This window comes from Lissotriton vulgaris, chromosome 6 (assembly GCF_964263255.1).
Source record: "Lissotriton vulgaris chromosome 6, aLisVul1.2, whole genome shotgun sequence".
Lineage (NCBI taxonomy): Eukaryota > Metazoa > Chordata > Amphibia > Caudata > Salamandridae > Lissotriton > Lissotriton vulgaris.
Window position 1 is genome coordinate 1,579,854,471 of NC_141694.1, and position 14,949 is coordinate 1,579,869,419.

Below are 14,949 nucleotides of genomic sequence, written 5' to 3' on the forward strand. Positions count from 1 at the left end.
CTTTTAACTGTAGACATCATTGACAAAAGAGGAACTGCGGTTGGTACTCTTCTGCTTACTTTCAACTCCTATTCATCTGTTGTTGGCCTCCTTATTTAACCTGTTCCTGTCCAATTATGCTTTTTTTTTAATTCACATGTAGGGGCATCGTTAACGTCCAAACGTTTGCATCAAGCTGTGGTTAACACGGATACGGCTAAATTGTGGCTGGCCTGAGTGCTCACTGGCTCGGCCAGTTCTAACCCATTCATAACGCATGGCATGGATGATCGCATTGGGAATGACGCTTCATTCATTCGTTCATCCTTACTCCATCACAAGCCATTCGGTTCCTCCTCTCCATTTCCTTTTTGTTCTTATCTGTGCGGTGTGGCTTATGCACATTGCAGTGTGTTTCATAAGTGTGTTGATTAGTTTTTCTTACATTTTACTTTTTTGCATGGTGTTAGCCTCCTGCATGCTACAAAGCGGCTGCTCACCTTGTGTCATGTGCAAACAGTGATGGTGCTAAGAGTGCCTGCGCTTCTTTTATGTTAGTTAGGTGCATGTGTTTTTTTATGAGTCTTTGACAGACTACATAACCTACTAATATTTACATCAGCTAAACTAACCTAGGAAACATTCTACTAACACCATTTTTGTGTCTGCTAAATAACTGTTCAGTTGCTGTAGGGACAACGCTGACACTAATTCAATAATCAGACAACAGCTGAAATAGTATAGCGCTATCAGGGGTAGTCAAATCATAGATACCAAGACCAAACATAAAACAGACATGAAAATGGGCTTCCACCATAGGTCTCAAAATCAGGCACAACCCAGAAGTGCAGTATTTAGGTCTGAGTATAGCGTGTCCTTTCCCTGTGCTTTGTTATCTAGGTGACAATTTCAGTGGATGGAATACTGACCACAACAGGCTACACGCAAGAAGACTACACCATGTTGGGATCAGATGACTTTTTCTATGTTGGAGGCAGTCCCAGTACAGCAGACCTCCCAGGGTCACCAGTCAGTAACAACTTCATGGGCTGCCTCAAAGAGGTAATTTATTTATCTTATAAATCAATACTGACAGTTGTTTACATCTTTGATTAATACTAGCTATTTCAATACATTTGGGCTGTTTGTTTTGGCAATCATTGCTCTAAAAGCAATGCTAATAGAATAAGGTTAAACCTCAACAAATTGGAAATTTCCACTCTACAGAACAGTCTAAAGCATTACTCAACTTTCTTCATTTTATGGTCATTTCTGCAAAAAATAACTTGTTCTCTATAATTCTTAAGTAAGTTAGAGTCAAATTCTTAAGAGTGTTGAGTACCTGATAAATGTTTGACTTTGTAGGAATTGTTTAGAATATATTAGAATATCTGTGACCAAATTGTGTACAATGTAGCTAACATTTCTGGACGTGATCTTGAATCTTGAGCAGAAAGGTAGAAATTCGACAAAATGACTATCTTGAATGTCATTTTGAAGTCTTCAAAAAGGAAAGTATTTATTGTATGTGTTATCAGTATAACAGGATTATGCTGAGAAATGAGTCAGAAATTTAATTTATTTCAAAAAGCACCCCTAGTGAGACAGGGTGGTGACAAATGATCATATGATTGAGTTGTTAGCATTCTCATAACAGTATTTGCAAACAAATATATTGATTCATTAAAAAGAAGTGCCTCTGCTCACTCAGTTTTTCAGTAAGGTAGTGAAGGACCTTAAGTAATTTTTCAGGTATGAAGTAGAAATATTTCAATTCATGGTGCTATGTACAAAGGAACAAGGTGTGCACATGGATACACAGACTGTGGGGCAGATTCACAAAGATTCGTCACAACTTAACTTGCTGTGCTGCATCAAATGAAGGGGCTAAAATGGCTAAATACCTATGTTTCCATTCATTTGTTAACATATTTTCCCATTCTTTCTTTAGAACCTGTCATGTTGTGTCATGCAGTTTTTTAATGTGAAATTATGTTCTGGTACACGTTTGTGTTTCTAGGACTGTATTAAACACAGTTTTTGCTGTATCACATAAAGTAAGCAACATAAAGTGAGCACTGGACGCTCTTAATTAAGACACAGGACCCTATCTATTTATGATACAGTTTTGAAATGGCCAGAGATTTCAGTAGTTGACCTTAACCAACACTATTTTACCATATTAGACAGTGATAGATGGTTGCTTCTTATGGGAAGTTTCAAGGCATCTGCTTATTTTGGGCTCAAAATTTAGAAGCATTTGTTGCTTGTAAGCTAAACAACAGAACATAATACAATAAAATCAGTATTCTTTATCTCCCTCCGGTGTTCCAATTTATTTCTTTAAAGGAAAGATGGCAATTCCTACATACATAAAGGGACAGAGGCAAATCATTATATACATGCAGTGATCTTCCTCTTGTATACATCTGAGGTGGTATTATTGTGTATTCCAGGCTGTGTTGCAGGCCTTGCAGTGATTGTATCTACCTTCCCAGAAAAGTAATAACTCAGAGGACAGCATTCTGGGGAAATGGATTTTTTTTATTGCCGGTGACGTGTAGGCAGACAAACATATAAATATATATATGCACACTGAAAAAAACTGTCAGTGGTGTCACTGACCATGTCATGAATGATTTAATATGTGAGGCCATAAGCAGTGAATTGCTGGGGCATAAATTCGAGTTACCTCAGGTAACCATAACAGATGAATTTCAATGGTTTTATACAAATGATATCTGAGCCTAACTATAGAGTCCCTGTAAATGTTGCTATATTCATTGAATTTGTATAGTTTTTAACACTCCTTTTCCTATCTATAACATCCCTGAAACCATTGTGTTTTTAATTGAATTTCTGAGGTTTTCTAAATTCTATTTCCTAACTATAACTTCTTGCTAACCTTTGGTTTTTTAACTGAATTTCTAGTTTTTTAAAAACTATTAGGCATGTGAGTAGAGAGGTAGAGAAAAAGGACAGGGTCTCTGATTAGCTCTCAGCAATCTCACTGTGTGGGACTTACTGCTGGTAACAGGAGGGCCATCCAAAGGGACTTCGTCCCCCAACAAGTAGTGCATCTGGAGGCACGTTTGCATAGTGGGGGAGAAAGGAGGCGAGACCTCTGACGATCTCTCAGCAATCCTGCTGTGTAGTACTTATTGAATGTAACAGGTGGGGTTGTCGGCCCCAAGGACTGTCAGCAGTCAATGAGACTTTATCCTCCCACCAGTAGTGCTCCAAGAGGCATGGTTGCAGAGTGGTGTGGAACTATGAGGTCCAGCAATCCCTCTGTGTGGGATTCACTGGAGATAACAGGAGCGGTTGATGGTCCCAAGGAACCTCATCAGCCAAGGAGACTTAATCCTTCAACCAGTAGAGCACCAGGAGGCATGTTTGAAGAGTGGTAGTGAAATGGGGCAAGGCCAACTATGAGTTCTCAGCAATCCAGCTGTGTGGGACCTACTGGAGGTAACAGGATGGGATGTTAGTCCCCAAAGACCCTCTGCATCTGAGGGGACTTCATCCCCCAACCATTATTGCATCAGGAGGCGTGTCTGCAGATTGGTGGAGAAAGGGAGCGGGCTTTAGAGGACCTCTCAGCAATCCCACTGTGCTGGAATTACTGGAGGTAACAGGAGGGTTGTTGGCCCCCAAGGACCCTCAAGAGCCACGGGGACTTTATCCCCAACCAATAGGAAGCATGTTTGCAGAGTGGTGGAGAAAGGGATTGGAGACTCACTAGAGCTCTCACCAATCCCACTAAGTGGGAGTTACTGGAGGTAGCAGGAAGGGTCGCTTGCCCCAAAGGACCCTCACCAGCCAAGCATACTTCATCCCCAAATAAGTTGTGCAGCAGGAGGCCCCTTTGCAGAGTGGTTAAGAAAGGGGGCAGGGCCTCCGGTGACTTGGGGCTGGCCTTTTTTATTTTTTTATTAGAGGAGCCAGCCACATGGCCCACCTCCTCATGCTGATTTTGTCCCGGAGCCACTCTTTTCCCGGGGGGGCGGCCTTATTTTAAAATATATTTTTATTAGGGGTGGTGAGATACACTATTACCCTCCCTGGACCGTTTTTGACCCCAGGAACCCCATCCTCTGGGACCCAGCCTTTTAAAAATATTTTTTCTTTATTAGGGGAGTATGACCCCCTCCCCAGGCTGATTATAGCCACGGGGACGCCATACCTGGGGCCAGGTCTCTTTGCAGTGGGGATTGGGGATGAGCAGCCTCCCTCCCTGGACTTATTTCAGCCCTCGGGAACCCATCCACCAGTGCCCAGCCTTTTTGGTTGAATTTAATTCATAATAGGGGAGGGGCACCATGCAGCCCCCTTCCACGGGCCGATTTCTGCCTGGGGCATGGCCATTTGATTTTGGGTGCTAGAACCGTGGCGGGAGCCTGAAGGCCCCAGCATTCCATTCCGGCTCCCTGCCTCATGAGGGAGGCAGCATTGTTTTCAGACACAGGGAGATGCTAAACATTCATTGACAGAGGTCAGAAAAAACAGACACATGCTCTGCTTTCAGTGAGCACGAGCATTTTCAGTGTTTGCTGTGGCATGGCGTAATTGGTTAAAGCTCCCACCATGTCATATTAGACAGCTATGGCCTGGGGTGGGCACCTCAGGACATACCAGGAGCCAGTCCTGTGGGAGTTGCCGTCCCTAGGGCCATAAATTGCATCATTATAGAAGTTAACCTCAGGGAGGTAGTGGTCCCTGGATCAGGGTGTCCATGACAGACCCCCTACATTAATTTATTTCAGCCCCAGGGAGGTGATAGTCCCTTGGGCGGTGAGGGGCCGCGTGTCTCCTATTATTTTTATTAAATTGCCCCAGGGAGATGTAGGTCCCCTCGGTGGCACAGGCCCCCTGCATTACTGTTATCTATTGCTCAGGGAAGAGGTTGTCCTTGTGGCTGTGGTGAAGGCCATATGCCCCAGCAATAATGGTGCATAGAGCCCCAGGGAGGTGGCAGTCATGGGGGCTCACCCCACATAACTTTCAAGTATACCCAGGAAGAAGACAGTCCCCCTGGTGCAGGCAGGCCCAGCAGGCCCACCCGCTTAAATGATTTTAAGTGCACTGAGGAGGTTGTGGTCCATATGGGCTGCGGGGGCCATGAGGGTCCCCCACATTTAATTGACATTTGCCCTGGGAAGGAGGTGGTCTCCAGGGCACGGAGGCCTTGTGGACACCACAGCATACTATAACCAGTACCCCGGGAGATGGCTGTTCCTGTGGCTTTTATAAGCCTTAGGAGGGGAGCCTGCAGGCCCCTTCCATCATATATTTGTGCATGCCTGGGACCTAACATGCGCTTCCTGTTTTTATTTGTTTTTAGCAGGAGCCACGGCTCAAGCTTGACTCCCACTGCATTTTTTATTTAAAAAAATTGTTTCCCCCTGGTAAGGTCCCTCTATGACCCTTTCAAGAGGCATAGGGGGTCAGGGTATTTTGTACCCTGCACCCTCTCATTTAAAAAAAAAATATTGTGGGACTCAGCTGGTTGCCAACACTTCCCGGTTTGAAGTGTTGGTAGCCAATCAGTTATGACCACAAGGACAATTGGATACTCTGAGGAGCCATGTCCATATATCTAGAAATTTGGATTTCCTTAATATTTCCTAAACTACTGAATGGATTGACACCATATTATAAAATGGTCACTTTCTGGACCAACAACTATCTTTTTGCCAAATTTGACTGTTATTTCGTTCTGCAGTTCGGGATGTAGTAGTGTCTAAAATTTCCATGAGAATTAACATGGGGATTTTTTTTTCCCCATTGTCCCTTTTTTCTCGGCCCGGCTTGACAGATCACCACAAAACTTTTAAAACAGCAGCTGAAGTGAGCATCATACTAATTTTGAAAGATTTGTGAGGATTTGTCAAAGGACGCCAAGGTTATTGGTCCTTTTAGTACATTTCATAGCACTCCATGTGTAAAGCATGATGAAACAAAGCTGAAATTAATTTATGTTTCTAGTAATTGTAAAATTAAATGTTTTTATTAATGTAACTTTTTCATAGACACTCCTTAATTTGATTTCTGTTGATTGTGAGGACAGTGCCCAGCAATTAGAATTATAAATCACAATAAATGTAACATTACCATTTAAAAGTGGATTGCATATAGAGTAAACTAACACTCAAGAATAAACAACAGTAAAGTTAGTTAATTAGCATAATCAAATTGAAATACTTCATAGCAAAACTGGAAGCATACAATTGTTAATAATGGAGACGATTTCAAAGGATGAATCCTTCACTGCAAATAACAAACCTCCAAACTCTTAAAATGGAATCACAGACTTTATTCAGCCTGAATAGCAAACGAGGAGATTAATGGATGTAGTTTATGATGAGCAAATGCACTTAAATGCTGCCAAAGAAGAACTGACCATGGGGTTTTCATCCATCAGATACTCTTAAAAAAGGGTTGTCAACCCTAATTACTAAGACACTTTAATTGGGTTTTCCTGCAAACACAATCATGATAGAAAAACAGGCAAAATACTAGAAGTAAACATAGAAATGTAATTGCAAAATGTCCTATTTAGCTAATAGAGAAGCGTTCATATTTTGATTGGGATTAAAACCCTAAGTGCAGGTGGCAAATGATACACAACATTTAAACTGTGTCTTGCTTCCGCCCTCTGATGACAAATACTTCACTTCTTACTACAGCTTCACCAGCAAAGCAGGTAAACTGGAAAATCAGTTTCAACCCCCAAGATTTATTGATTAAAACATTAGTAGCAAGAAATCAATAATGCATTGGTCTGTGTTCTCAAGGTAAAGGCTGTTTGTTTAAATTGAACACCTGACAAATGACAATAAGGTGTCTGCCATTCCTTGAGATTATGAGAAACTTTTAACCATAATGCAGCCTGTTCTTCTCAATTTGGGCTCAAACTTCCATAAAAATGTTTCAGGAATACCTGACTGACAACAAAACAAGATTGTAATAGGTCCACCATTTGTCCTCCATCCTCTAACTACTCTGACTTCCTTGAAAGGGATCCACTAAAAGCTTTGCATCAAAATGGCGATTAGGCACCAAAGACATTGAGACATTCAATTCATTTGGTTGACTGATGGGTTTGCTCCAAACACCGAAACACATTGACACTTTCTGATCAGGTCTTTAAGACACTCAGGAGTTCTCCTGGATGGGAAATTCAGAACTTACCCAAAAGATTTTGCCGACTCAGAAAAGTCTAACACACAATTTTGCAGCACATTTCACATTCACAGATGGGCCTCATTAGTTCCATCAAAATGGAAACTGAAGGGGAATTGCATACAAATATCCATAATACTGCAATTTTTCAAACTTTTGAAGCAGAATCAGAAATGTGAGACTTTAATTAGGCAGGGACCCTTTGGTCGGACAAGCTATACCAGGAAAGCTTTTCCTTTAGCACTTTCTCTAGTTTGTAGAAGACAGAGGATTGGGATGTTTTTGTTAAACCTTTCTGCCTACTTTTTGAAAATTAGAACCTGCCAAATGTCAAAAATGTGTTTTATAGTTGGGGGAAATGTTACAACTACCTTCAAGAACTGTCAATTCATTATACCCCATTTAAAATATGAAAATCCATGGGGGACCATGATTCTAAACCATCAGAATCATATTGATATAACAATTGCTCTATTTCAGTGAACAATGCCACTGCATTCATTTTCTATGGAATGCTTTTGGCATCAATAAGAAGATCAGATAGTACATGTATGGAGGATGTTATGGTGCCCATAGCCAGCGGAAAAAGTGTTTTTCACTGGAGGAGAGGAATGTCACATTTTGATTTTAAACAGTTTTAGCACCTCTGAAACGCGAAGCTTAAAGCAAATGCATGCGATTCTTTTAAAGTGATAGTTTCATTGATTCATGATAAGAACATGGTCATTCAGGATAGATGTTAGAAATTGGGTTCACTAGGCTTGCTCTGGAAACTGAGTCCAAAGAAAGTCCATTAAGTAAAAGTTATTTTATTTCAGATGAGGATTCATAAACCAACTGGTCTGTCTTTTTCCCTGTCTCCTCACTCTTCTCTCCATCTGTTCTATTTTAAAGGGGTTTAGAAATGTAGGTGGAGAGTTTAAAATATAGGGGTCCTAACCCAATCCAGACCTCACTCATCACCTCTCCATCCATAACTGACGCTACCTAGTGCAAGCCACAGGCTGGCCAACCCTGTACAGCAATGTGGGATTTTTAAAGATTTTAAAAGATGTTTCAAGATGCCAATTTCAACTAAGGTTGAGAAGGACCGCTTATTCAAAGCCAGACTCCTCCTTACCAGATGTGGTTTGTTCCTTACAAAACTTAACAGGGAACGCTTGTCTGATTGCCTTCAGAGTTGTGCCTGACACCCCTTTGTCTCTATGAGAACAACATGACCAGATGTGTCAGGGTGAGGCAGCTAACCACCTCATGGAGATTTCCATCATTCTCTCCCAGGAGAAGGCTGGCTCTCCACCTAAAATGATCTATTGTTTAGAGGGATGCTTTGAACTACAATCTGGCCAGCATAGTAATTAGCAGAGTAGTTCAATACCTAAATCTCATTAAGGCTTGCTCAAGGAAATTCTTACAGTTTCGAATGCAAGAACCTACACATCTATGTTTAAACGATGACTGAATTTGCAATTGAGACAAAGGAAAATATAGAAAATATAATGACATTGACTTTTTTATATGCTGCCAATCAAAACATGCCTTTTAAGCAGCTTGTTCCCAAAGTGCAAAAAAAAATTAAAAAAGGGGATGTATTGTTTTGAATTCCTAAAGGCCTTACAAGGTCATAACCAATGTTGGTGTGTCCTATGGGACTCCTTCCCACATTCTCCACCATTTCAATCATTAAACAGGTCACACAGTTATTCATAGCTGTAGACCATCCAGTGCCTTGTTCTATTAAATAGGTGTGAGCATCTTTTATTATTGGTACTTTTAAGATATTTTTTGCTTCTGTATTACAAATGGTTCACTCTCGCTTTATTAGTTCATCATGTGAGACTATAGATATTTTAGTACCATCAAATAGGGCACTTCCATATTCAGCGATCTTTCACTAGCACACTGAAACTTTTACTTGACTGCATTGGTATGGTTAATGTTGATGACATGTTGTAGTCAACACATTAGATGATTTCTAATGATATCACTGGCTTTACATTCTAATGTTTGTACCTCTTATGCTTGACATTCAATAATATCTTTGTCCCTGTTAGGTACTCATTGACAGGGTTTCTGTTTTACATAAAACTATGAGCCCAAATCACAAAGCCATTTGCACAAGTTGTTTCATCTTAGGTGCCCAAATGGCATGATTAAAGATGGCAAATTATGTTTGCTATTCATATAACTACCAGCAAGGGGAAATAATAAATCAGAGTAATTCTGTTTACAGGACGTGATCCATCCAGGGTGGAAACACTTTAAACAATAGATGAACACTCACTTCCCTTTAAGTTTGTGGGCATTCAGAAATGTTTGCTAAGTGCATTACAGCCATCAGCACAAACAAATATTTTGCAATGTACTCCTGCAAAGAGAAGCAGTAAATATATCTTTGATTAGCCAAATTGGTAAATGTGCAGAGGAAGTGGTTTCTTCTTTGGACCGATGCGGTTTCTCACCTCGCTTACATTTTCTATTTGTATAGACTTAAATCATGATGATTTAAACATTTGTAAATGCTTGTGCATGTGAGGACTCATGAAAATCTTTGACTTTCACAGAATATCTTGTGTATTCAGACCATTGGTTGGTCCTTTTTAATGTAACTGGAGACTCTTGACTTCCCGGTACCCGACAAATTTATCCTGCCCATTTGTGTACTCGCAAGTAGGGGAAGATAATGTGTTCTAAATTAGCTAGTGGATTAGCTGGCAACCCTACCTCTCTTATGGTACAGTTTCCCAATGATTTAGAAGTATTTAATTAGTGGATTATAGATGCCTTAGATGATCCAGCTCCTTTAGTCCGCCCTGGCATAAATTATCCTTTTGTCCTTCGCAATCTCTTTCCAGAAGAAAAAATTGGCATGATTCAAAAGTGCTTTGAGAACAAAAGCCTAGGGGTTGACTGATTTAAAGGCTCTCGACAAGCCGTCTTGTCACTAAATTCAATTTTAGTCGATTTTCAACCTATATACCTGCAGCACTTGGAACGTGCCATTCTCTCTGGCAATCCATGGGGCACAGGGTCAAGACTGATTTGCTTATGGCTGGGTCCAAACTGGGGTGGCGTAGTGGGCAAAAAAACAATAGATTGCACCCATAACTTTTGACTGGGGGAGAATGTTTGCATTGTCAGCATTCTGTCCATCATTTGTTTGCTCTAACACAGTACCTGTAGTAGGCCTTGTGTGGTACTGGACATATTCTGGGTCCGAGCTGGAGTACATGTACCCCTGAAGTGTCGCTTTTTTGCTGCAGTACCTTTAAAATTTCGAAGGGATGGAGGCATGTAAGGCTACACTTTGTAGTATATTTATGCTCGGAAATTGTGAATAGCCTAATGTAGTAAATTTACTACAAAATGTAAATGTAAATTGACACATGCAGGTTTATTCGCATCTAAATGTATGCTTGTGAAAAGGCCTCAAAGTATTGGTTATTATACAAAATTGTATATTTGCTTGAAAATATAAATCCTGCTTTTATTGTTGACCTTTGGCTTTATTAATGGATTCTATATAGACTGTATGGTTTGTGGAATTTAGAAAAATACTATACTTTTAAACTTAATTATGCAGTCCGTGTGACTTGCAGAAGTGAAAATCACAGATATGAGAACATTGAGTGCAACATATGTTCTCAATTACAGTGAATAATGTAAATGATCAAATTCCCTGAAGACCACACATTTCTTTCCTACAGGTTCACTTCCCAGGCTCAAAATTCATGGGACATGAATAAAGAATACCTTATATACAAAGGCTCCCACTTTAGCTACAAAATTATGCTAGGTTTTTGGCAATCTTTCTCTTATTCAGCAACACCCTAAATATACACCTCTCCAAGAGTCCAGTTGTGACTTCTTGAATATGGGTTGTGGCCAGTTGTGCCTATGTATTAAAATTATTATGTGGAAACATCAATTATTTAAATCACCTTTATTTACAACAATAATGTTATAATTATGAATTGTTTCTATAATTGAAGGAAACTGATCAATTCCCCTGAATTACAGAATTGACACAATGGAAAGTCTATATTTTTTATTTGTAACCTTTATCTGCTTATATATATGCCTCAGGCACTTTGTGACTCAAATAATGTCTCCCCTCATGATACATGGTTTAGTTGATATTACTGTGCCTCTAGCAGTTCTCACTTTTCCTTGCTTCTCTTTATTTTTATTGGAAGCCATTTTTTGTAGTTATGCCCTCGAAGTCAGGCCGCTACCATCAAGTCACAGAGAGAACTTTTTAACTGAAAAGCAGTGCTTCTGATGTTGTCATGCTGTAAACACTTATCTACCTCACAATGTATAAGTTGTATTATATATTGCAGGATGTCTCATTTTTAATAAAAAAATTCCTCTAAATACTCTAACTGATTTTAACCTATAGATAGAAGGATTGTTATCTCACCCTTAGGCCTCCCTTCATAAGTGTTTATGGTGAATTTGACAACCAGTTTTATGTGTTCCATGTAACAATTACACTTGTTACTTTTATTTTGTTGCTATTTCTATTTTGCCCAAAGCCACCTGAAGGACATTTCAAGATAGAGACATCACAGCTTAAATGCAAAATCAAACATAGGTTGTATTTTAATAGTTTGTGTAATTTCATGTACTGATCTATATATTGATTTAGTAAGAAGGGTTTTTACTCCGCAGATGTGAAGGGTAGACCAGGGTCTTACCAGTTTATCTAGTTAGGCCAGGCTTAGAGGTTTTGATGTAGTATATTATGGCCTTTGATAAGGTGTAACATGGCCTCTTATCCTGCAAAGCTTGATGCATATGTGGCATTAACAACTCCAAGTACTGTAGTGATTTAGTGGCATTAGCAATTTTTTTTAGATAAAAGTCAAATTAGCTGCCTTGTTCCTAATAAGTTTTAGAGCTTTAAAGTATGCTCATTTATTAAAAGGTTTATCAGTCTGCCATGTATCACTGTTTGGGAGAAATTGTCCCTTTTTGCTTGGTAACTTCTTTTTTGCTGAATTGTATTGCTGACTTTTAGACTCTGCATATTGGGTAACTGCAGTCCTGTGTATGTGCTCTGACCACTAAAACGTAGAAATTAGATAATCCCGGGTTGGCATTTTAAACTCTCCAATAAGGCCCCTTATGAAGCAGTATGTGAGTTTTCTGTGGTTAAACTTTGACAAAATTTGACAACAATGAGCTGAGTAGGCTTAGATATTCATTTAAAACTGTTGTCTGTTTTTTTCAGAAGACATGTTGTTCATTATGCCTCCATGGTTCTTTACTGAATGGAGCAGTTACAGTCTTGAGGATAAATGCAATTGAAGCATAATATCTTCAGGTGTGGTCATGCACAAAGAACATCTGATGTTACTAATTTTGCACAAAACTCTTTGCCTGCAACCTGTAGTAAACAATTAACAATAAAGTGTGAAGGGTGGCCTTTGTTCTGTCCGCCTTTTCTGCCCCTCCCAGATAGCCAGTCCCTTTAAGTGTCCAGTTATTGACAACAGCTTTGTCTTCCTGGGCCCTGAGGTCAAGCCACTGTCCTCTGAAGAGCAGGGTTTATAATTCCCGCCAGGAATTCACATTGGGCCTCTGGAGGTGCAATGAGCAGCAGAACTGGTTCTAATCTAGTTTTTGGTCAAGAGCACACATGTATATTTTGTTAAAGTTATGTTTCTAGTAAAAGTATCACTGAGTGAGTGGAAAATACATTTTTGCTAGCATTTTCCCAAGTGAAGATATAAATTGCTTTTTGATGTTAAGTAATTCTGAAGGCACAGTACTTCCATCATGTATTGTTCCACCTTTTTATATATTAGACACCCATCTCAGTAGGATTAAAAACATTTTAAAGGTGACTTGATATATAAAAGTAGGTTTCCTAATTGTAAAGGCATTTTTCCTTTCCATGTATCCCTGCTGTGATTCAAAACTGCAGCGTAGTCTAAGTAGAATTGTTCTCCTGACAGTCATATATTGTTGTTATGTATGTGGATGATGTAAATACACATTGGAGTCTACATATGACATTTACCTTCCTTGAAGTTTCTATGGTGTATACTATGGCCATGCAGTAGGGTTACATTAGCCAATTGGATGAAACTTACGACATACGTCTGACACTGAATAGTTAATTGTGGACTGGTTCCTAATACCAGCAAAAATGATCCAGAAAAGAGTCTGTGTTGACCACACATTGAAGGAGACATTTCTGTGGTATTATAATGGTGGATGGTGTAAGAGTGAAGTGGTTTGAAATGACATGTTTCTTGGTCTTGAAATACAAAAGATACACTAATGTGTAATTTATTCAAGGCCAGGCTGTGCATGCAACATGGCATTTAATGGCCCCATTCCAAGAAAAAAACACGCCAGGTGTGCAGCTAGAGAGACACAGCATTACCCTTCTTGGACCGGATATTGTTACTTACCTCCTGGAGAGCCGTGTTAGCTCCGGGGACCATTGCTTATTTCTGAAAGGTCACATTCAAATAATTTTCATCACAGTAGGACAGAGGAAGAACCAAGAGCTAGGATAATCTCACTACAGGGCTAATTATTTTCACAGCACATGAGACACTTCTACAACGTCAGTGCTTCATGGAGCTAACTGTGGCTTCTGCTTAAAACAAAGTATAATTGTCACCGAGGTCGGTTGCCTGGGATAGTTGAAATGTCAAACGATGGTTCTTGAATTAAGGAAAGTGTGAGGAAGTGAAGGTGCGCGGGCATGTTGGACCTGGTGTCTCTAGGCAGGCTTGCGTTTGATCCCTGTGTGCTTAGGGACATAAAACATGTTGTACTTTTCACCTTCTCTGTTTCTGTCTCTCTGGGATTCCTCATTAGTGTTTTCTGCAGGACAGGTCCTCGCAGAGCTTTGGTGTTCTCTGCAGTACGGGTCCCTGGTAGTGCAATACCTGTTAAAAAAGGGGCTGGATTTTGAACACTTAAAAATAGCCATTGTCTCAGACTCAGAAACATGGCGGGTCACCTCTGCAGGTCCAATTAGTACTTGTAGTCTGATTTTCCAACTATTTTTTCAAGTCTTGCTCTTTTCTACAGTGCTTTCCACTCCATATTTGGGAGATGGTTGCAGTGGTTTGAGGTTTCACACTGAACTTTAGTGCAGATCGTGTATATGCATTATGGGGCATGTTTACAAGCCCATATCATCACCACAACCTCACTTTCAGTGAATTTGCGATGGCGATAGTGGCTTTGCCTTATGACAAGGCAGCATTAAGCCACTTAACGTGGCTTAATGCTGCCATGCAAATAAGGCCTCCTTTCACGCTGTAATTGTAGTGAAAGGGGGGGCAATGGGTGTTGCGGTGGGTGTTCCACTGCAACACCCATTTATTTTGATGCTGCCCCCTATTTACAAGGGTGGCGTACATAGTAGGCAACGCCACAATTAGCACGAGGGAAAACCTGGTCTAAAAACAGACGAAACAAGGAGACATACTTTATTCCTCTTCGTTTTTGCGGTTTCCAATGGTGCTGTGTTGTGCAGCACACATAGAAACAGCAAATTGCCATTGATTGTTTATGAGCAGGAAGGTGTCCATTTCTGCACATAAACAATAAAAAAAAATTCAACTTCTTTTTGTGCGGTATTAAGCATTACACATAAAAGTTACAAAATGCCATTTAAAGATTGTTTATGTGCAGGAAGGAAGACCTTCCTGCTAATTAACAATCTTCCCCTCAAAGCAGACACCTTTGTACTATGGTGCAAGGGTGCCTGCGTTGGCGTTAATTTTGGCACCAGCGCAGGGGAAAACGCAGGGC

General features: G+C 40.1%; 1 protein-coding gene across 17 annotated transcripts in view; it reads left to right on the top strand.

Moving 5' to 3' along the window:
• NRXN1 (neurexin 1) overlaps positions 1–14,949 on the top strand; it is a 1,556,457-nt gene that overhangs the window by 604,475 nt on the left and 937,033 nt on the right. For all 17 annotated transcript variants that reach the window (XM_086927741.1, XM_086927742.1, XM_086927749.1 and 14 more), the window contains one exon: positions 880–1,041. In XM_086927741.1, the coding sequence (XP_086783867.1) occupies positions 880–1,041 (162 nt within the window). The remainder of the gene's footprint in view (positions 1–879; positions 1,042–14,949) is intronic.